Here is a 24212-nt window from a genome sequence, read left to right on the forward strand (position 1 = left end):
CGCTCTTCAGTGAAGAAGCCTAAACACTGTTGCAGGTTCTGACTTGTCTTACGAACTCATTAAGGCATGCTTCATGTTTCAGGTCCACTGACTCTGATCTGACGATTCTGACGGGACTGAGGGGGTGAGGACTGTTGAAACAATGATGTCACGTTCTGTCGTAGCTGTGCTTGCTTAATCTGGACAGGTGTTTTCTTTGTGAAATCGCATCACTGTGACTCTGTCTGTGCTTGAGTGACTCGAGTGCATGAAAAGGTTTTAACCCCTTCAGACCCAACGTGACTCGCAACATATTTCTGAGGGCACACTAAAGTGATAGTTCACTCTTTAGTCAAGACACAGTTTGGTGTCTGGAGTTAGCTTCTTTTGTTCTGCACTAAAGTTGCAAAGCTAATGTTGCTTATAGTGGTTTCAGTCGATTAAAAAATGTAATCAGATTAATCACATCATATTAGCTTTTTTTTTCTTTTTAGGACAAGTTTTTATAGTGGATATTTAAATGTAAATAAAAGAATAAATGTAAGAAATGTAAAATGCAATTGTAATGTTATATATACATATATTTACAATATAATTATATAATTATATATGGTGTCAATTAAAATACTATACTTGTATGTTTGATGGTAGATAAAGCCAATTTGGGGCGCTGGAATAAAGAATGCATTAAAAATTGTATAGAGGAAACTTTTTTACTGTATTTTAAACATTTCAGCTTGGCTGTAAGGATTCCTGAACTAGAACTTAATTTACTGAGTATAAAAGGCTGTTTCACACCTGTAGTTGGTTGTGGTCTGGATCACTTTGTTTACTCTGAGCGTTTTTTTCCCTCTGTTTGATTTGGTTTCACACAGGCAAAACCTAAATGCACCAACATGTGCATCAATAAATCACATGAGCAGATTAAGTTTACACTACTCTGAAATGTGCCTCTACTGATGACTGTTGTGTAACAACCTTAAAGCCTAAAATGTGTTTATCTATCTAGTTAACAGTATGCCATACAGTTTAACACTGTTTACACCTAGTCACATCATACATCTTAGGAGTATCAGGTATAGGACATTACATACATTAGGTACATTTAAGCTCCAGCCACCTAAATGTATTTATAATTTGCATAAAATTAACTGAATTAGTCTCCTAATGTCCAAATAGGTAAGATGGGTAAGGTAACAATAGGTAAGAATTTAACACCTTCAACAGCTTTAACTATTTGTAGAAAGAAAAAACATACATAATATATATTTTAACAGCATAATATAATTTTTTTTTACAGCAAAACAACAAAATAATTTTATGTATTACAATGTTTCAAACAAGTGTTTTACAAATCTTTACTATTTTTGAATACCACACTTTTCAAAGTAGTTCCTGGATTTTAAATTGCACATAAATATAAATCTAAATTGGATTTTTCTGGCTTGGTTATGTAACACTCTGTGGCCACTGTGGGTAAATAATTATCAAGAAGTTTTTTTGCCATTTTATTTTATTCTGGTATGGTCTCCATGTATCAGGCAATCATTGTGGCTCTGGTATTTTTGACCATTCATTATATTGCTATAAAAACGGTAACTCACTAGTTGCTGCCAGTAAAGGCGTTTTCACCCTAGCCCCTGGGATCCCAGAATTTCCCTGTGGGATCAATAACATATCTATCTAGCTATCTATCTTTTATTCTGGACCTGGTCAGGTGTGAATGCAGCTTTGGAGCCCAGGAACAGTCTGGAGTTTTCTTCAAACGGACTTGGGTCTGGACCACGGCAGGTGTAGAAGCTATCCTGGTTCTTGAACCAGTTCTGTTTGGACTTATAAGAACTGTGGTGCTTTTTTCCACCAGTTTTAGTGGAACCATCAAAACGTCACATCATAAGTCATCAACAGAGGGCTGTGAACAGTAGCGGTCACAGTTCACACTGAAGAACCTGGTATTCTTCGGTTACCGCTGCAAACGAACGTTTGTTGGTGGAAATATGGCTATAAAAATGGTTAAAAATTAGGTTTGCGAACCAGAATGGTGCCAGTTCCCTGGCGGTAGAAAAGCTCTATTTGTAGGCCTAGTTGGCCCATTGTGCTTTACCACAGATTAAGTCTTAGAAATGCTTCGTTTTAAAAGTTATGTTGACGATACGATAAGAACATTTATCACTATACACTAAAATATAGTCAATTTGCCTACCTTATTATTCACAGTTGTATATTTTTCTGTATTCCTTTTAAATAGCCAGCCCATCATGCTTTGTAGTTATTGTTTTCTTTTCCACTTTAAACTGTATTTTTATTCTTATATAATAACTGTATTAAATGTATTCCCTTTCAGTCTCACTGCTGTTTTGTCCCCCTGTGTTTTGACAGTGTTTTAGTCTCAGTCGCTGCCGTTGACTCGGTAGCCTGTTGGCTGTCAGCATCTCAGCTTTGCCCTTCACTTCTCTCTTTGGGGAGCGGTTGACAGGCCAGTGCTGAGAGCAGTGTTTCCATATGCGGCTGTCATGTGTCTGTGGCTTCCCTCCTGGAGCAGCTGCTTTTTTCTATTGCCCCTCTCCCTCTCGCTCCCTCACACCCTCCTCTTATTTTGCTGGAAAGAAAACCTCACCAAAACAGAGCCGTTAAAAACACTGGCGCCCTTTGCTGCAGCGGCTCTGACTCTGCACTCTTGACTTGGTTTGCTTCATCTTGCTTTAAGGGTTTGTGGTTTTTAGCTGATTTGATTAGCTCACGCAGCAGCTGAGCATATAGCGCTTTCATCTTTATATGTGCATGTGTCTGAGGAAAGGGCCTCACCTCTCATTAAACTAGAAAAGCAGCTGTACTCAGGCCAGAGGACACCGCCACAAGGGGGAGGTCTTGCACTGCAGTGAATCTGTAACTGTGCACTGTTAAAAGGGATGGATAAGTGTTACAATGAAACAGGATGTTAGCATTTTAGGGAAACAATTACTTGTGTAATGATTATAATGCAATTATAAGAGACCTTAAACGTAGATTTTAGATATGAAGACATAGAAAACAGTGAGTCTTGTTAAAATTAAGCCTGTCACAATAAATAGTTTTTGTACACTTCAGTGGCGGTTTCGCACCACTGATTTCTTAATTTTTGCATGTCTGTGACTCCTAAATGTTTCAGATCATCCAAAAATGTAAATATTAGTCAAAGACAACACAATTAAACACAAAATGCAGTTTTTAAATCAAGGTTTTTATTATGAAGGGAGGAAAAAGTAAACAGAATGTTAAAACGTAACTTAACTGTGGTTTATCACACCTGAGTTCAATTTCTTTAGCATCACCCAGATCTGATTCCTGCCACACCTTTTCTCAATCAAGAAATCACTTAGATAGGACCTGCCTGACAAAGCAAAGTAGACCAAAAGATGCTCAAACTCTAGACAGCATGCCAATATCCATAGAAATTCAGGAAAAAATCAAAAAGAAAGTAATTGAGATCTATCAGTCTGTAAAAGGTTATATAGACACTTCTTAAGTTTTGAGACTCCAGTGAATCACAGTAAGAGCCATTATCAACAAATGGCGAAAACGTGGAACATTGGTGAACCTTCCCAAGAGTGGCTGGCCAATTCAAATTACCCCAAGAGCGCAGTGACGGCTTATCCAAGAGGTCACAAAAGACCCCACAACAACATCCAAAGAACTGCAGGACTCACTTGCCTCAGTTTAAGGTCTGCGTACATGATTTATTTTACAATAAATCAATAATGTAATTTTAGTGTCAGGCCTTCTTTGAATTTAATCTGTTCTTCAAGCACCTGAGCTTACTACACCTGCCCTATGCTACTGTATATTGCATATTTTGTTACATGCATCACAGTGTACTGCATAGGAGTGCACTAGTTTTGCCAGCATACTGTTAACACTTGCAGCCACCTCATGATAAAACCAAAGAAGTGAGAAACAAAACACCTGAAAGAACAAACAAAAAATCTGTAAAAAAAAAAAAGAGTAAATAATAATAAAATATATACTGTATATGCAAGTAAAAAAACAATGGAATTGATCACAACAATTAAAATGGGAAATTCTAAAGAATTATTGTATTATTGCTTAATTCATGATGGAAAACAAAAGCTTGTCTCACTCTTCTAAGTATAAAGCTTGAGAAGCTGTTCATTCAGTAATTATATCAGTATTGAATTTTGGTATTGTAATCTATATAAATGCTATATGATTGAAGCTCATTTGCCTCTAATTTACCTTTATTTACCTACTTTGCTGCATTGTATTATCTGCAACAGCCCTAAACCTAATCACTATAAGAGCTAATAGATGTTAGTTGAATGAAGTGCAACAACAGAATTGTGTAAGAAAGACTTTCCGTGCAGTATCTCATCAGTGTGGAATCACTTCCCTTTGAGAATCAATATTCAGCATCTTTGACCTAATATAACCCAATATAAAAAAAATATTTTTACATATAATAATCAGCAGCTGTGGCCTAGATGTTAGAGAAACAGCCATGGGACTGGAAAGTCCTGGGTTTGGTCCCCTGGGCTGGCAGGAAGTCGGGGCTAGGGGTGTAAAGAAACAGAGCTTTCTCCTCTCTCAACAATCATGCTTGAGTTGCCCTTGAGCAAAGGACACTAACCCCTATTTGCTGCCTGCCACTCCAGGTGTGTGCACTTTACCCACCCCCATTTCACTAGTGTGTGAGTGAATAAGTTCATTACCACTAGAGGTATTGACTCTGTTTCTTGTTTAACTCCTTTAGATCTTTAAAGCTACACCATATGGACAAAGGTACTGGAATAAAAGCTCATTTATAGCTTCTTTATTACAAATTTTTGAGTAACTGTCTTTACTGCCTAGGGATTTAATTGCATTCAGTGTGAAGAGCATTAGTGAGGTCAGGATGTTGGATTATCACCACCCCATATCATCCCCAACTCCACAACTCATTACAGAAAACACAGTTCCACTGATCCACAGCTCAGTGGGGACTTTATACCCCTCTGGCCCACACCTGGCATTAGGCATGTTAATGTTTTCTATTCTGTTGGCAATACTTCCCTGCTGCATGGACTAGGCCACCTCTATGTGCATTTGCATATTTGTGTCGTCAAGGTCCATAATTTTACCTTTACTTTATCTGAATGCATTCAGGTCTTATTAGGGGTATATTATTACATTATTAAGGCTGGTCCTTAACGTATAAAAGTGTGGACCAACTGGTTGGTCCTGAGGTTTTTCATGAGTAGAAGTAGCTGCAGTAGATGTTTTGTGAATTAGGTACAGATCCCTCCTTCAGATGAATCCCGGTGCTCTGTGCTCAACCAGTAGACTGCATTGGCAGATATTCAACTGATCTTGTGGGTGGGCCTCTTGTGGGGGGTTGTGAGGGGTGGTACTTAGGTGGTTCTATACATGTTTCTTCATTGTGATATCAGAATAAGGGAGCCTTCCAAATGGCTTATAGAAAGCATATGATTCCTGACACAAAACTTTTTCAGCTGGGTCACAGAACTTGGGTCAGTCAAGACCCAATTGGAAAAACAAAAACATGCAAAAAGTCATTTTAAAATAATATGTTCCTTTAAAATTCATGTAAAACTGTGGCTGGGGTTTTGTGGAATGATGCGCCTGGGTACCAGAAACACCCACAAGTTTTTTTTTTTTGTTTTTTTTTTGGAGCCATCAGAGCTTGGCCTTTTAGTATGTTTGTTGTGCGTGTACAGTATATGCAGCCATACAGTTTCTTTTAACATGGTATAAACCATGTGAAGGAATCAGTATCTGGTACAACCATGTCTTTGCGTTTTGCGCTGAAATCCAAAGTTCTAGCTGCTTCTGTCTGGGTGTGTATGTGAGGGCGAGGGAAAGACAGGAATGTTTGAGCACATCAAGAGCTGATTTGTAGCAGTTGAGGACTCGTGGGAGCAGAGCCAGATCACACGGGCTGCAGCTGACTGAGAGCAGGAAGGTCTCCAGAGGAGAGAGAGAGACAGAGGGAGAGAGAGGGAGAGGGGAGCCCACAGGAAGCACTGCGTCAGCTCCATGTGGAGAACGTTAGCTGTGGTGCTGAGCGTGGGCCAGGTGTGGAGAGAACTGGAGACCCTGGATGGCCTTAAAGCGCAAGCTCAAATAATGGATCTTATGATGTGTGAGAGTGTTTGTTTTTTGCCCTGCTTTAAAGTAGTTTGCTGTTTTCGTACACAGAATATTGTCGATTAACAAAAACTAACAATCTAAAAAATAGAAATATAAGTGTATTATCATATTAGAATTATTCTAGGCTACAGAAAGTTTAGGAAATCTTTTTTAACACTTAAAAATGACCAATTATGTCTTGACTGAAACCTGGTGATATGTTACAGCTGTGTTGTGAAGAGTATACAGTGAATAGCCCTATTTGAGTAATTTTCTGAAACATATTATGGCAAGAACTAATCAACTAAATAAGGAACTGTGAAAGTATAATTAAGTGCAGTGTCAAAGACAATCAAAATATTATGATGAAACTGGCACTCATCAGGACTGCCCCAGAAAAGGAACATCAAGCAACAGAAACAACAAGCAACAGAAACTCTGCTTCAAAGAGTATTCTGATTTGTTTAACATTTTTAAGTTACTACATGATTCCTTATGTGTTCCTTAATAGTCTGAATGACTCCAGTACTCATTTACTGTGTAAAAACATTGGACAAGAAGGTATGTCCAAACTTTTGACTGGCACTGTGTGGTTACAATGGACACTATTATCCTACATCACAATGTGAAGCAGACAGTAAGGAGGTACTATTGTCTGGAATTAGACAATAAGGCAGATATCGATGCAAGCACAGCACCAATGACAGCAGGAGGACAAAAGGACAAATTTAGTTTATCATTCATGGCTGTTATTCAGCTCCAATATTCAGTATTAAAAAGAACGATCCGTGAAACCATAATGTCCACTTATCATCTGCTAAGTTCACATATTTAAAGCTGTAAAAATGAACTGATAAAAATGGACTGAAGAAGCAAAACCTTGCGTAAAATTGATTTAGAGACTTTGACAAACACATTTTTCACATCCCTATAAAAGGACATATCTGTAATAAAGATACCCTAAGATATGTGGCTAACATACCTAGCATGTTATGGAAGCTAATATCACAACAGTTAGCATTGTGCAACCTGTAATTAATGTTTACTGCTAACTGAGTATAGTATACTATATAAAATTGTTTAAAAAATCTTGACCAGACCAGACTTGTTTCTGACACTCATTTGTATAAAATTGGTCCAGACTACAGACAAAACACTGCTACTGTTTTTAGCATGAGCTAGCTAATGCTTATCAATTTTAATGGGTAGCTAACAGTTTGTCATAATGCTTCAAATTTTCAGGTAAAGAAGCTGTTGTCAATTTGTTATTGAGACAAATTGCTTTTAAATACAAAATGCGTGCTAATTGGGTTTTCATAAGCTTATGTAAGTTTACTTTGCTAGCTACATTAGCATTGTAGCTCCGTTCTTAAACTTAAATAAGCTGATTTCAGACAGCCATTGTGTCTGAAAAGGTGTGTTTTCCTTCCTTTGGAAACAAGGAAAAGGGTACAACCAATTTGTTTTGGTTTTTTTTTCAAGCTTCAAAGCTCAAAGTTGATTGATGTTTCAGGCAATGCTAATTAACTGTGATTAGCCCTATAGGTTACACAGCAATTTATCACAACAATTAGCATTGTACAAACTGTACATAATGTTGACTGCTAACTGAGTGGACCAAATAAAATTGGTAAATCATCGTTTTGTGTAAAATTGGTTTAGAGTACAGAAAAACACTTCAGCTGTTTTTAGCCATACTAGCTAACGCTTACCACTTTAATAGCTAGCTACCAGTTTGTCAGTGCTTCAAAACACTTAAAGGAGTTCATTATCTCAAGTAAGCTTTCTTTGCTAGCTATGTTAGCATAGTAGCTCTGTTCTAAAAACTAAAGCTACTTTTAGACATTAAACGTGTCTTGATTCATTTAATGCATGTTGAAAACTGTAAAAGTGGAAACTGTAAAATAGTTTTTTGTTCGTTTTTTTTTTTTTCACCCGACTGTTCATGGCAAGGTTGAGCTGAGCTAATGATGATTAGTGTTAGGTTGGAGGAAATGGTGAGTTGAATGGAACGGTACAGTATGTTTTTAGTACATTACCTTTCAGTACAAAGTCTTACTCATTAGTTTTCCTGTTTTACCACATTTGTGAAAGTGTGTGTGTGAGTTTTCGAGTGTATGAGGGGGGAGTCAGACATCTGCTGACCATGTATCATTTTTTACACTCCTTCTATCTCTCAACACCCATGAATTTCGAGTCATCAGCGGCCGAGTTTCGACACTGTTTTGATCCTTTGATCCTGCCCAAAGTGAACACTGACGTCATGAAATGAAACAGGTGTTTGTGCTGTTCAGCTGATACCCATCTCTCTCTTTCCCTTTCTCTCTCTCTCTCTCTCTCTTTTTATATGTTGATTACACAGAGTCTGTATTTTGCTATCCTGAAAAGAGACCTAATCTTTTGATGTGTGTATATGTGTTTGTTTTGTTTTGTTGTATCTGTGTGTGTGTGTGTGGCTCCCTTTTCTCTCCTGTGGCTGGACTCAGATTACAGATGGGGCTGAGTAGCAGAGGATGCTCTTTGTATTAGTTAGGGGCCCTGCCTCGCCCCATCTGTTTGCTCCACAGATGTGCTCTTCTCAGAGAAAATCTCCCCAGAGGAGTAGACCCACACACTGTGGCTGAAAAAGGCATTAACTTGGCAAATTGTCAAAGATTTATTGACCACAATGTGAATGAATTAACCTTTTTTTAAAGTTTGTAACTCTGCTTTCTATAATATAAAAAAAATATTGTAGTTGCATGTGCAAAATCATTGTAAAAAATGCTATTACTGCTGTCACAGTAGCAAAATAGGTAATCATTTTACCTCTGGGTTAAAGGTCTATTATTCTATTATTCTATTATTCTTACGATTTATTATTGAATATCTACTACAAATTACTGTGTAATTACCCTTATATATTCTCAAAGGAGTTCATTATCCCAAGTAAGTTTATGTTGCTAGTATTGTCGCTCCATTCTAAAACCAAACATTTAAAAAGCAAACAACTCTTGACTCATGCACTGCATTTTGTAAGCAGGGGAAACTGTACAATTGATTTTCCCCTCAGGCAGTTCCAGGCAAAGTTGTGACCTGAGCTAATGATTAATGTTAGGTTAGAGAAAATGGTCAGTTGAATGGAATGGCACAGTATATTTAGTTCATTATCTTTCAGTAAACACTCTACTCATTAGTTTTCCTGTTTCACACCCTGTCTAAAAAAGGCATTCACATGGCTAATTGTCAGATTTATTGACCGTAATGTGAATAAATTACCTTTTATTCAACGTTTGTAACTCTGTTTTTTATAATATAAAAACTATATTATTTTAGCTGCATGTGCTGTAGTGTCACAGTAAAAAATGTGTTAAATAATAGTAGAATTGATACCTTGTTAGTTGTCTGACAGGTTAACTACAGTGTTGGTACTCCATAAAATTAACAAAAAGGTCCTGAAGATGGTCTGCTCCAGCCAGGGGTGTCATTCATCTCATTTTTGAATATAACCATTTCAAAGTATTGGAAAATAGTTGGAAACTGTTATTGGTAACTGTTGGAATTAGACAATGAAGCTGGATAGTCAGTTTGGAGGAGATTTAAAAAAGGGCAGTTTATAAGGAAACATGCAGATGGATGGAGCTACGCATCATACTGCAGTTACAGTTAGCCAGCAGAGGTTCTAAAGCTGTGGTGGCTCCATTTTTGAGCATGTTTAATTTGTTTAATCTTATGACAGATCACCCCCAGAAGGCTTAAAGTTTTTTTTTCTCACTTTTTTCCCCCCAAATTTAGCTATGCTGATTATTCCACCCACTTAGCTGCACTACCCCTATTACTAGCAATGCCCCTGAAGACTAGCACATGCCACCACCTCTTTTCAAATGTCATACCACTCAAAAATGCTGAAATGAACATGGGATTCTCTACACATTTTGAAGTTTTCTTGTCACTCCTCAGCAACAACTACTTCATTTTCAAAATTGGCCCACCAGGTGCTTGTTCGTCCAGGCCTGGACCAGAATCTCCGTTCATGGTAAGGTCTGTACTTCCGGACAGGAGGATTTGTAAAAACTGCATGGAATGCATTTTGGTGCCTCTGCTATGTTCGTAAATGGGAGAGTAACATTAAATTAATGTGTAAACATGTACAGCATTCTTTAGCTTCACTGGGACAAAGAAAAAGTCATGTGAGTCAATGTACTTATCTTGTGGACTAGGTTATGTTTAATCTTAGTAAAAATACATTATTTGACAAAAAAATCCATTAATAATATGACAAGAGATCCCAAATCCCACATTACTGCAGTGTACCATTTGCAATTCTAGTTAAATGTATAGAAAACTTCAAGGTTAAGCAGCCAAAGCAAATTACAGTGTTTTCTCAGTTACTGCACTTCCTGTACATGGTAACTACTCCATGCTGTGCCTCAAGTGTTAGGGTCACACAGTATTTCTCTAGCATGGCATTTCCTTACCACACCCTCTCTAAAATTCCTAAACACCTCCAGCTTTTATCAGCCTGGCCTCCCAAACAACCACCTCACAATGTTCCCTCCCTCCTGATTGCGAAAAGGAAATGTCCCCCTATACACTCACTCTATATCAGTTCCGGAACAAAGGCCTGCCAAGCATTGTTAATGATCCCCACTCCTCCTTATCTAATGGCTCTTTTAATGTTGTTATGAAGCTAACCTGTAGAACATAAGGTTCTATTACGTTTCTTCTACGATCTCCTGGCAGTCTGATGTCTAAAGCATGGTGTTCTCGGACGTCCTCTGGCTGACACCCTTATACACATATATAGAGCATATAGGAGCATGTTGTTATTGCATAATTACAGACTGTATTCCTTTGTTTCTTCTTTTACCATGTTCTTCAATAGTCAGGAGCCCACAGGACCACCACAGAGCAGGTATTATTTGGGTGTGAATCATTCTCAGCTCTGCGGTGACACTGACATGGCGGTGGTGTGTTGGTGTGTTGTGCTGGTACAAGTGGATCAGATACAGCAGTGCTGCTGGAGTTTTTAAACACTGTGTCCACTTGCTGTCCGCTTTGCTGTCCTATTTGATTCCACTACAAAGCTAGTCTATCTTGTAGATGTAAAGACAGAAGCTCATTTATTGCTTCACAGGTTATGCTGGTTATCTTCTAGTTCATTGATGGTCATGGGACACTGTCCACAGGGTAGGCTGCCGAAAGAATGCTGGTGCCTGGATATTTCTGGTTGGTTGACTACTCTCAGTCCAGCAGTGACACTGAGGTGGCAACAGATGACGCTTTTCTCTGAATTAAAACAAGTTTACATTCTAAAAACTTTATGATTTTGGGTACTCCTTGAGGACACTTGAAGAAGCTGCCTGTCCATTTCACTAATTTACAGAATAATTTCAGATTAAAAGGAATTAACCCAAATTCTGCATGCTTGAAAATAGATGCAGTTTTGGACAACAGTAACAAGTTCAGGAAAGTGCCAATATTATGATTTTTCTTCTTCATATTTTGACAGTTCCAGATTTCATTAATATTTTTAAATATTCTACTTTATCACATTTACGTTTCTTATCAAACAAACCTTTTTATGTAATGCTTGAATAGAATTCTTCAAGATTTAACCATGTAATATTATATTACCATGTACAAAAATGTTAAGGGGTTAAAAACTCCAGCAGCACTGCTGTGCCTGATCCATTTAAACCAGATGATAGAATGAACAGTAAGCATAGTAACAACAAAAGTAGTCATAATATTCTGACAGCACTATGTAGCTATTTGATCTTAACAGTCTGGGCTGTGTTAGATCATAAGATTACTGCGACAGGAAGTGTGAGATTTAGCTTATAGCTGGACAATGGAAATTATGAGATGAGCTGAGAACATGACAGCCAGACAAAGCCTCTGATTCACACTAACATATTCCTCAAATATACGTCATGATTGGTAACTTCCAGGCTTCTCATTTTGCAGTCTGGTAAGACTCATCCTCTGGCAGAGTGACGAGGCGACACAACGTCTCTAAATGGCTCGTTTGTTCTGTCAGAGAGGAGAGCAGATACAGGGTTACAGAGCAGTGAACTGCAAGGGGCGGCCTTCTCGCCTACCCTTCAATTTGGGATAATGGCTGTTTTGCACCGTTGTTCGTTCTCAAGGGTTATTTCCGAGTCTGTGTGGTTTTGACGTCTTTTTGTTTGTGATCACTTATCTAAGTATTTTGGGTGGATATAATAGTGCACACTGACAGTCATGTCCTGTCACAGTTTGTACATATCTAAATAATCCCTAGTGAACTCATCCTTGAAGTACAAGGTCTGCAGATGTTTCTGGGAGGTGTCCATTAATTGCCATCTGTCACTTTCATTGTTTTTTCAACCTCATATCTATCTTTTATTATATATGTATTTGTTTATTTTGGGCCTATTTAAAGTACCAACTGTGCTTTTATATTGTATGAATATTTAATGATTAATTATTCAAAAGAATCGGAACAAAATTGTATGGAAAATTCCGAGTGGTATTGTACATCAAGTTTAAAACTTTTCCTGTCTTAAAACATAAGCCCTATAAAATATTATTGTGCACTCATTGCTGACAGAAGTCAAAAGAGCTGCTCATTACGCCGAGGTCAACATGCCTTAAACCAAACATTATTATAAAACGCCGTAGCACTGGGCTGTGGAGCAGTGGAACGATGCTCTCTGGAGTGAAATATCTCCATCTAGTACATTTGGGATGAAGTGATATGCCAGAACTGCATCCAACATCAATCCAACATGACCTGGGAGCATGGTGGCTTAGCCCTTTTGCGTCCCAACACTGGGGGCTTTGGTTCAATTCCCTATCTGAGTTGAGTTTCTCTCTGATTGAGAGTACACTGTGTGTGTGGATTAGTGTAGAATGTGATTAAGTGTCCTTGGGTATCTAGAAAAGAGCTATACAAGTATGACTTCATCATACTTATAGCAGTAACTAATTACACTTTTCCACTACATGTTACCTAAGCAGTAACACATTAGCAATGAAGAACAGAACCTTCTTCCAAACTCTTGTTTTGTGGCTTTTTGCTTTGCATATAGTGAATATTCTCTTGCCACTCAGTGCCTTAAAGTTTAACACATCACATTTTAGCCCCTTTTCAACTAAAATAAAAAAGTGCCATAATACTTGTGTGGTGGAATACAGTCCGATGCTTACAACAATGTTCCAACATCAAGTTTAAAGCAGTCTTAGAAGACTAGAGACTGTTGCTATAGCTAAGTAAAAACAAACTCTCTAATAACATTGGCTGAGCAGATGTCGAAACACCTTTGTACTTGTGGTTTTTTTTTTTACAATTTCCCTGATTGCTAATAGTCAGCAATTAAACTGCACCCAAGTCTTAATTCAGATCAACAGACCATATTTGATCTCTGTTTACACCTGGTGGATACACATTTAAGACACATTTAAAATGGATACAAATCTGATTACTTAAACCACTTTAGGAGATGGACTGAATGCATTTAAGATATATTATTGCAGCTAACAGATGCATGTACTGACAAACCTCACCCTGGGAGTGATGTGGGGAGAGAGCGCCATCTACTCACCCAGAGAGAGCAAGGCTAATTGTGCTGGCTCAGACTCTGGCTGCTGATGGCATGCAGAATTACCTAGATTTGTACCTCGAATCATAGTGACGGTGTGCTAAACCATTTGAAGCCCATCGTACACCACTAAATTTATATCCATCCGAGTAGAGGGAATCATGCTTTAGTACAGCTTGGCCCAGTTTTATCTTATGCCATGAATGGGATCATTTTGGATACGGATCAGAAGATTCTGGTCTGAAACAACAAAACTTTATTAAATTTGTATTTAGAAGAAAACTGCTAATCCTTCTTTACAACCCCATATGGTCGGTTGGGTTTCAGTAAGGAACCCTGGAGTCTAGACCCTCTGTGTGTACCATGTTTACACAAATAGTGAATACCACTCTCCCTGGGTCCTCCTTGGGTTATTTTTCTTTCCATCTCCCAAAGCGTCCTGGAGAACAATAAATCTCCTCTTCGCTTTCTCAGCTTGTTGTCCTCAGATTGTGTTTGGCTGTATAAAGTATGAAGGATGGGGGCAGATCTGATACATAGGCATTGTGTTTGCTTCCAAAGTATGAATGCATTAGATGTTGTCTCTTAACTCCTACGCTACACTGAACATGGGAGAATTGGCCCAAAGTGTTATCTTTGAGACCGTGATGCAGATTGTCAGGAATCCTGAAGAGCATGTGATTTGTGGTTGTTTGTGCAGACGACATGAGGTATCTGAAGAGGGAGCCAACTCATGTTTTGACGATGTTTTCCCTAGCGATCCTGTAGTTTCCTATGGACTCTCACACTCTTAAATTGTCAGCCTCTGTTTGACAGAAACCTGGTGACTGTGTTGACTAGTGAGGTGTTTGGGTGTTTGGATGGATCTGTTGTGTTTTTAGATTTTCTTCAGATCTCTTCTTTTTAGATATAATAGAGAAGTGATGTGTAAATCAGGCTAAATAGAGTCTCTGACAGAGAATGGGCACACTTGCACACTCAATCATAGATGAAGCTAGGCTGTAAATGGTCTACTGAGACATTTGTGAGACTGCTCTTCAACCCTGTGTTCAATTGTCTACTGCAGAGAAAGAATTGTCCCATTAACTTGCAGCCTTCCACCCCCCAGCAGTCAAACTGCCTCTGTACAGCATGTCAGAATTATGCTCCATTTTAATAATTTAATGGGAATAAAAGATTGATACCAGCCACTGGCACGTGTTGCCCATTCCATCAAAAATAGATTGAAGTACTACTGCCTGACCTCGTGAAAAATGAAAACTGCATCACATTTCAGAATCCTCCCCAATCTTTTGAAATAGATACTTTTTTTCTCTCGTTTAACTGCTTGCATGTTGAGCATTGAGGATGATGTATCTGATACTTTAGTTGCTGAGTGAGTTGATCATTAGTGAACAGACTGGCCAGTGCAGTTCAATCTGAGGGTGACAGATGGCTTCTTTGTTTTCTCCAGTCTATGTTCATGACTGTAGCTGCTCCCTGGGAGTGACCAAATGCAGTGGGGTTGCTTCCCTGTATTTTATTTAAAGAGAACTTGAGTGTGTTAACTTGATTTAGGAGAATTTTGGTATAACAGTACAAAAATATAGAAAGAAGTTCAGATAAGATATTTAAGATGGAGAACTTTGTGTTTGTCAGGGGTGTTCCTGAAATATGGAACATTACAGATAATTATTTTAGGGGCATAAGGCTTTTTTTTTCTCATTTACTGCAAAGTTATATGTCTTTGCATTATTTTTTTCACATACTGTAGCTTTGTCCAGAGTTTTCTCCTCTGTAATCAGAGTTTTGCTCAGTAAATCTGAATCTGGAGTATTTTTTCACAATTTATGCTCAGTAAATATACTTTTGGACTATTATTCTCACACTTTCTCTTTCTCTTCAGTTAATTAACTTTGGCTTATTTTTTATACTTTCTCCTCAGTAATCAGATTTTGGCTTATCTTTTCCCATCTTTGTTTTGTTTCCCCAGTTTTTCTCCTCAGTAGTCAAAATGTAATCCTCCTTTCTTCGGTAGTCACGCTTCTGGCTTTAGTTTGGTTTTGTTCTCAGACAGTGCAGCTTCTTGGTTTTTCCCTTGATCCATTTCTCTCCAGTAGTCAAATCTCTGGAGTTCATTTTCAGTTTTCTCTTCTAGACTTTGGCTTTTTCACATTTCCTGCAGAGGAGTATAAATCCTGCTATTTCCTCTTGGGTATTCTTTCTGCTTGTTTTTATTTTCTCTCAGTTTTCAAATTTCTCAGTTTTCTCTCAGGTTTTCTCTCAGTTTTTCAAATTTCTTGGTTTCTCTCAGCTAGTTTACATTCAGTTTTTCAAATATCTGTTTTCTTTAAGGGTTTCTCTTATAGCTAATTTTTGTTTTCTCTGAGTTGTTTGATTTGTTGTTGATTTCTCAGTTTTTTTTTTCAGCTAGTTTTTTTGTTTTTTAATTTCTGAGTTTTCCTTCAGGGTTTCTCTCAGACAGTTTTTGTTTTCTCTCTGTTTTTTTATTTCTCAGTTTCTTTCAGGTTTTCTCTGCATGTTTTGGTTTTCTCACCGTTTTTTTTTTACATTTCTCAGTTTTCTTTCAGGGTTTCTTTCAGCTAGTTTTTATTTTCTCTTAGTTTTTCGAATTTCTCTGTGTTTCTCTATCTATTGAGCTCTTTTGTTTGTCGTTGTTCTCGAGCGGTAGACGCGTGCGCTGCTAAACCTGCGCTCGTGCACGCGGAGGCGAGTCAGTGCTTTTTTTTTGTGTGACTTCCATTCACAGCAAACACACACACACACACACACACACACACACACACACACACACACACACACACACACACACATATACACACACAATGCCCTCCGGCTGAAGGACAGGACAGTAGGAGAGAGAGAAGGGGAAAGCGAGTTAAACAGAGGCGCTGTTACTCTCCGCACTGCAGAGCACGCGACCCCGCGCACCCCTCCACCCAGCGCACTTCTTCTCCTCCCAGCGCCTCTCTTTACTTACTGTACAACACCGAGCATAGCTCCGGGGCGGGAAACGGAGCTGTTTTCAGGGTTTGAGTTGCTTTTCTTTCGGTTTGTGCGCAGAAAACCTGAGAAAACGAGCTTTAACAGCACTGTTGACCCAAACTGGAACTTTTACAGCGGATTTTGAGGAGTAACTCCGTCCACTGGATACGTTTGGTTCTTCTGGGCTTTTCCTCAGACTTTATCAGGTGATTCAGTAAGTGAGTAACCTCTGTGGATCCCAGTTATGGCTCTCAGTCTTAGTTCACTATCAGAACGCCCCTCTGAGACTGACTGATAGCTGAATGACTGTCTGAGGAAGAAGAGCAGGAGAAAAACAGAGCCAGAGAGGATCTGAAAAGTTCACTCTTCACTCTTTTCTGTCCCGAATGATGCCGATAGACAGACTCGTAGACATGGAGGAGAAACTACGGATTTTAGAAGACCTAAACATGATGTACATCCGTCAGATTGCCCTGAGTTTACAGGTAAAGACATTCAGTCTACTCTTTTCTGTAGTACTTCAGCTTGTGAGCTTTGTGAATCAAATTCTGGTCAAGTTCTGTCATGTAAACCAAACAGAGATATTTTTCTCTTTTTTTCAAGTTGTGACTGAAATTACTGGGTGTGAAATCTCTTTATTTACTGTTTTATTCCCCTCAGTAATCAGATTCTAGCCTATTTCATACATTATCTGGTATTCCTTTCATTATTCAGATTCTAGTCTATTCTGATGTTTTTTCTTCAGTTTGTTTAAGTAATCAAACTTTGCCTATTTTTTTCTCTCCAATACTCAGACTTTTGCTTATTTGCCCTTACATTTAGCACAAGAAATCACTTTTTTCCACTTTACTAGATATACAGCTATATTTTATATAGATATACAGCTCTGTAAATAAAATAAGACACTACTTAAAAATTATGAGTTTCTTTGATTTTACCAAATTAAAAACCTCTGGAATATAATCAAGAGGAAGATGGATGATCATAGCCATCAAACCAAGCTAAATTTTTGCACCAGGAGTGGCATAAAGTTATCCAAAATCAGTGATGCATGAAGTGTTGTCCTTAGTTTAAAGGATAAAACAACAATGTTCATTTTACTCAAACATTTACCTATAAATAGCAAAATCAGAGAAACTGATTCAGAAACTGAAGTGGTCTTTTATTTTTTTAAAGAGCTGTATAGGGTGCAGACTATTTTCTGTGTATTCACATTATGTGTTTCGTGAATCAAATTCTGTCTAAGTTCTGTCACTTTAAGAAAGTCCTGTCACGTCTTTTTTTCAACTTGTCACTGCAAAGTCAAGCAACAGTGACCTTTTTTTTTCTTTCTGTTTTTTTGTGCTGGTGACTGAAATCATTGGGTGTAAGAGCTCTTTATTGTGGGCTGTGCCTTGGCAGCTGTCTGATGTGGTGCTGAGCTTGGTGACTTTAACTCCTTTGTGGGAAAACAAGATTAACTTGTGAATGAATTTAGCGCTGAACTGTCTTTGATAAGCTCCTGAGGTTTCATCTAGTATAACTTAAGTACTTTTAATAACTCTAGTGTTTTAAAATTAAACAAAAAAAAAAAACAGCAGCACTTCCCATGTTCCTCCTTACTGGTCTGCAGCAGCAGCTGGAGTCTTAGAACATATGGAACCAAGCAAGGTCTCTTGGGAGGTGGTGTGACTGAGTACGTGCTCAAATGCTGCTTTTATTGCTAACATTTTCGTTAAAAATGCAGGGATCTCCATTTTAATGAGCCTGAGGGATTTTGGTTGGTGGATGATGGTTATTTGAATAAAGCATTCACACAAAAACAACAATGAGATAATTGGCGAGCTTACATAGTGAACACACTATGGTAGTGTTGTAGTACTGTAAGCCTCAAGACCATAGACCAGTCTCAAGACCATAGACAAGTAGATTTAGTCTTTTTTGGTCTTGTCTTGCTTTCAGACTTGACTAGAACTCGACTACCAAAAGTCTTAGTACTGACTCAGACTTGATGTTACCTTGTCTTGTTCTTGACTCTGATTCAATATGTCATGATTTTGGTATTGAATTGGCCTCAACCCGGAATCATCTGCAGCAGTCTTGAAAACAAGTATACACTGGTGTGTATGTAATACTGCAACTTGCCAAGATCAGCACCAGTAAAACTCACATACTCCTGCCTATACAGGAGTAGCAATACAAGCTAATACATGCTTCTTGTCTGCTTAGTAATGGATTTATCTACACAACATTAGATCATCTGGTTATGAAACTGAACTGGCTCTCCATCTTGCAGCTGTTGTGATTTGGCAGTAATATTACTCAGTGTCTCTCTAAAAGACTTTGTGATGGTCAGCTTTGAGACCCTTCTGCTCTGCTTGGTGGGTTTTTTGGATAAGGATACAACTTGTACAATTGGCCTCTAGCCCCCCCTTAACCGCCCATGCTGAGATCACACTTCACTACACCCGGGTGTTGCCCTCAGTCTGTTCTCCACACCAAGCAGCCAGGTGGTCCGTCTGGCCATCTATCTTACTGTCTGCAGACACCCACTCCATGACCCTGCATCTGTCGGACATTGAAAGGACTAAGTGAGGACTTGGAGGAATTGGATCCACATTGGTTAGTTGGTTGGTTGGTTGGTTGGTTCTGTAGAACATCCCTTGGTTTTCTTTTAATCCTTTTTTTTGGTAATTGTCAGGTAATACTGAAGCTTGTGGGTCGTATCTGAATAGCCTCCAGAAGTCAGTTGGCTTTGATCCGGTTTGACTTTTTTATTAGAAAACAACTTGTTCACTTTTAAATCCTGAGAAAAAGAGGGAGGAAAGCTCTGGCATGATATCAAGCTTGCCTGATGAATGTTGCTTTCTTCAGATTGACAGTCAGCCTACTTGCTTACAGACTTCATGGCTTAATAAAATCATCCTAGTCATCCCCACACTAAAACCATCTCGAACAAAAAGAGTCTCTTTGCACAGGCTTAGTGTATGATGCAGTTTTTCAGCTCCTGTTTCAGCTGGATTTCTTTCGAATGCATAGAAAATGGACAGAAAAACCCAGTGTAAATAATTGCACATTTTACTCCCAAACCCTGTTTAAACCAAGTCACTTTATGTGACTAGTATCTAGATTGAATCCTGGTAAGATTTTGATCCCATCCTATGTGGGACGACTATGCAAATTGAATCTGATTGCTGTTTGGGACGGAATATGCAAATAACTTGCCACTCTTTAAACGACAACCAGTTGTTATCCGATTAGCCTCTTCCTGTGCTGTGCTAAAGATGGGTACTGGTCTGAAATGTGCCATTTTACAGGCTGTTGTGCATTTCTTCAAACTTTGAAGTTTCAGCAGTCTGTACTGTATAGAAAAAGACTGTTTAGACTGAATTACTCAGCGTTGACATACTGCATCAGACAGATTTTTGATTGTTCAATCTTAGTTGAGTCTTGTGTCATTTTCTACATATGAACTCCTGAAAATACCAGAATAATCAGGTTCAGACGTGATCTTTTCCACTATGCCCTTCCACAGTGTCAGAATGTTTCTCTTTACTGGAAATGTTTTGCATGGATTAGGCAAGGGGTGGTGCCTGTGTTGCACCTGCAGAAGGTGTGGCACGACCCACTGTTGATTCTCCCGACAATTATCTTTGCTTTGTTCATACACAGGCTTGCTCAGGCATTAAATCAGACTTTTGTTTACTGGGGGCTGTCAGGATAAAGTCCAAGTAATTTCCAGTACAACTGATATGGACGATTTGGTGGGAATCACTGGGGAATCATCTCACAATACTATATTATCACAATACTTTGACCATCTTGGCTATTCAGTGTATCGCAGACAATTCTCTACGACACTTCACAGCATCTTTGCTACTAAAAAAGATTAAGTATATAATTCCTGGAATTTGCTTATGTAGTTGTATTTGTTGGTGTCAGTTCTACAGAATGTGTCAACCAATATTCTTCACCACAGGTTTTCCCTATTTATTTTATTAGCGCCACCACATGGAGTAAGAAAGCATTAACTTTGGTATATCCAATTGGGGCAAGTCTTATGCAGGTTAGAGTATCTATGTTACAATATATTGCAAAATATCAATATATTGTCCCAAAATAGTTCCTCTGTGTAATGTTGTTTTAAGAAAACTTTTGGGTTAATGTGTGTGTGAATTAATGGATGTTTATTTTTTATTTTTAGATGCATTTACAGTGCTATAACAAGTGGCTCAGATGCATCTCAGACCACTTCATGAAGTGTTTGTAGATTTTCTTTTGTTCTCCCCCCACCAGCTGCTTTTTTGTTGCTTGACCTAATCTAAACATAATCCTGGTACAAAAGACAAGGTGTAAACAGGAGCCCAAGTTTTTTTTTCCTAGTAGATGGAATCCATAAATTAGCTTAAACCTTAAATGTTTTTGGTTACTTGGAGTCAGTTTTGGGCACTGTCTTTTGTAAAGAGTGTGTGTTCATCTTTGCTGACAAAGCACAAAGAAAGATGAAACCGCATAGCCGCAATCTCTGCAACAGGGTAATTTAGTGTACTGTGCTGCAGAGTTGAGAACCTGCAGTATTTTGAATGAAGTAGGAAGATTTTACATTACAGCTCCCTCTCATAACAGAGGCAGCTACTTTACCATACTACAGCCTCCTTCATGGAACACATTCTGTGAGCAGCCTTTTGTTGTTGGAATGCCACAATTCCCAGCAGGCTGAGAGGGGTGATGGGAACAGGAAGTGGTTAAGAAGAGTGAGTGTGACTCCAAGCTCTTGACTGAAATGATGTCGTCATCATGCCTAAGTTCCCATCCTAACACACTGCTTTTCCTCCATTGTGGAAGCTCCCTAAGTCTCATTGTCATGCCGCAATTATGAATTGAATTCTTTAAGAGATAATATTTGGAACCCCATTCATGCCTGAAGAATGGTGGACCAATTAGATTGTGATAGTCCCTTTGTCTGGCTTGTAAATTGAACTTTCATTGATATTGTATCAGTGGAGGTAGTGTTAGACGTCTTGTTTTTGTTCATGTTGAGTGTTTGGTGTCTAGAGTTAAGAGTCCAAACCCAGGATGTGTGCGTTTATTCTTCAGTAGATACCCTCAGCAGGAAACCCACCAGCTGTGTCCCCATCCTGTCACCTTTCAGTTTGGCAACTCTTACTCCATTATCTCATGCCTAAATGTTTATTTTCACACTTCTAAGGTAGCACAGCTAGACCCTCCTTCACACAAATAGGTCTTAAAGTTTTAAATATGGATGCAGTTCATAAGCTTATGTCTTGTTGTTTTTGGAGGTGTGACGATAAATGGTACATTTTACATTGCTAGGATGTTTTTTATAAGATTTAACTTGTAGTATATTTTTGTGTTAAACTGTAGATATCCAATGAGATGCTCAAACGATTGTTTTGAATTAGGTCGGCAATAAATGTCTATTTTGATATTATTAGGATTTGAATTGCTTGTTTATGCATAAAATAATGTATGTAACTGTCAACTTTAAATTTAGCATTAGGTTAAATTTGTAAATTTGCTGAGTAACAGTTAAAGATGAGTCCCTAGTAAAAGAAAATGCTGTTTTAATTACTTTTCTGTTAATATAAAAAAATAAAAAAATAGATACAAATGTTGTGTTAATGTAATGTAAGTAAATGCAATATAATATATACGAAAAGTTTTTTTGTAATCAACTTTTCCATATTTTTCAGATTAGCAAAAATGAAAAACACATTTGGGCTTATTTTAGCTTATAGTTTGAAATGTTTATTCTTCTTATGTTGGCACGGTTTGTTTGTAATTTGGTAATTTTTGTTTTGATGCATCTAGATTTGATTTAGTGTTTTTTTATTAAATATGTCTAATAATGGGCTCTCATAGACCTATGACCTTAATAAGGATATAGTTTTTCAGCTCACATTTTTTAATTCAGTTTTGAATATTGTATGGCCAATTCTGTAGGTTATCTGTTACTTTTTTCAGTCTCAAGTTAACTATTTACACAAATTCATAATATATCAGGTTTCTTGTTCTACGCATTTGGCTTGTTTACATGGACCAAAAGCTACAGTATGGATACAGTAGCCCCTCTGTGCCTTCATGGAAAGGCATTTCCAAGTATTCCTTATGTAGTTGGACGAGAGTCTGATCTGTGTGTGTCCTGCTCTGCAGCCCTGCGGTCTCCTGGAGCACTGCCTGTGTTGGTCCTGCCTCCGTCGTTGTTGCTGGTCAGATGTACTGATGAAGGATTAGATGGAGCAAAGCTCTAGCGTTCACAGTGTGGGTTGAGGAGATTACAATCTGTCTGAATCCTTGGGGATTGTAGTTAATGACTATAGGTGAGGACTAGGAATGGAAAATTGTGGGAAAATGGACTAAGTGCTTATTTTGGTCGATAAGCTATTTGAGGAGCTTAGAGCTTTGAGAGGGTGTAAGATTGGATGGATTATCAACTTATCTCTTGTAGGGTGATGAAAAGAAATTTTCTAACTTGAGAGACCAGAATTTGAAAAATTTGACCCTAGTTAATACAACAATTGCTCAAAATTCTGCATCATCATTGCCTTCTGTAGATTGCCTTTTACCTAAGAGATTTTGAGTCGATTTGTCCATTAGAAGCGCAGATCTTTAATGCACATTGGACTGTTACCTTCATGTGCATTGTTTCCTAGCATAGCAATAGTATTCAATAGAAATAAACCAACAATAGTTGAGGCCACATACCCATAAGGTAGTGGTATCTAAATGGTTAGATCTCTTGTCCATTTGATACCCAGGCCTTGGACAAGGCCCTCAACAATCTGTGATTTGGGAATGCTGTAGAATGGTTGTACCCTGCATTGTGACTTCAGTTTTTTTCTGCTGGGATATGCAAAAAGCAATAAGTTCTTAACTTAGATACTTACGTGCAGCAAGCTGCCACCATTGAGTCCCTTAATGTCAGCATTTTTTACCTTCATTGTTGGTTCAGCTGCAAGTGTGTTTAAATGGCTTTATCATGGCTCCACACTGGTCATGCCTTGCAAACAGAAATGTGTGGTTGCTTTGCATCCCATACTTTAAAAGGCATTTGGCATTAAGTCTTTGCTTTGCTTCAGCACCCACACAAATAGTCTGTCAATTAACTTCTTGTTTGTTTTGACTTTAATTCTTCCTGTTTGACTTCTTGTTTACCGGGTTGCGATGTGAATGTGACTAATCTTTTGTGACCGAATGCACTTGCTTCAAGCTTCTGGCACTTCTTGCTCCCTGCTTGTGAGGTGGGATGTTTGGGAGGCAAGGGCTGCTGGAGAAAGAAAGCATTGTGTTCGGTCACCCACGCCCCTTCCCAGCCCCCTGTGCCCCTGGCCTGGGCTCTGGCGTGGTCGGACTGGGGCTGAAAGGACAGTCTGTGCAGAGGAACCAGCCAAATGCCTCGGCTTGAGCCAGCTTCCTTTGGAAAACAGCAACCCAGGAGCCAGGGTGTTGGAAGAGACCGCAAAGAACCCAGCAGTGTTCGGGCTCAGTCCTGCTTCTCCAACCCTGGGCCCCCTAACCGAACCTGGCACAAACAAGTCAGCCTACCTTAGCTTTCCTTGG

At 38.5% G+C, this 24212-nt stretch overlaps 1 protein-coding gene across 3 annotated transcripts in view; it reads left to right on the top strand.

Annotated features, from left to right (window-relative positions):
• Positions 1-24212, top strand: part of rtkna (rhotekin a) — a 108071-nt gene that overhangs the window by 17283 nt on the left and 66576 nt on the right. The window contains exon 1 of one of the 3 annotated variants that reach the window (XM_022667591.2): positions 16434-17137. The exons of the other annotated variants lie outside the window; for them this stretch is intronic. Within the exon in view, the coding sequence (XP_022523312.1) occupies positions 17039-17137 (99 nt within the window). The 5' untranslated portion in view covers positions 16434-17038. Of the gene's footprint in view, positions 1-16433; positions 17138-24212 lie in introns of those variants that run through there. 3 annotated transcript variants of the gene reach the window in all.

The sequence above is a fragment of the Astyanax mexicanus genome, chromosome 22, assembly GCF_023375975.1.
Source record: "Astyanax mexicanus isolate ESR-SI-001 chromosome 22, AstMex3_surface, whole genome shotgun sequence".
NCBI lineage: Eukaryota > Metazoa > Chordata > Actinopteri > Characiformes > Acestrorhamphidae > Astyanax > Astyanax mexicanus.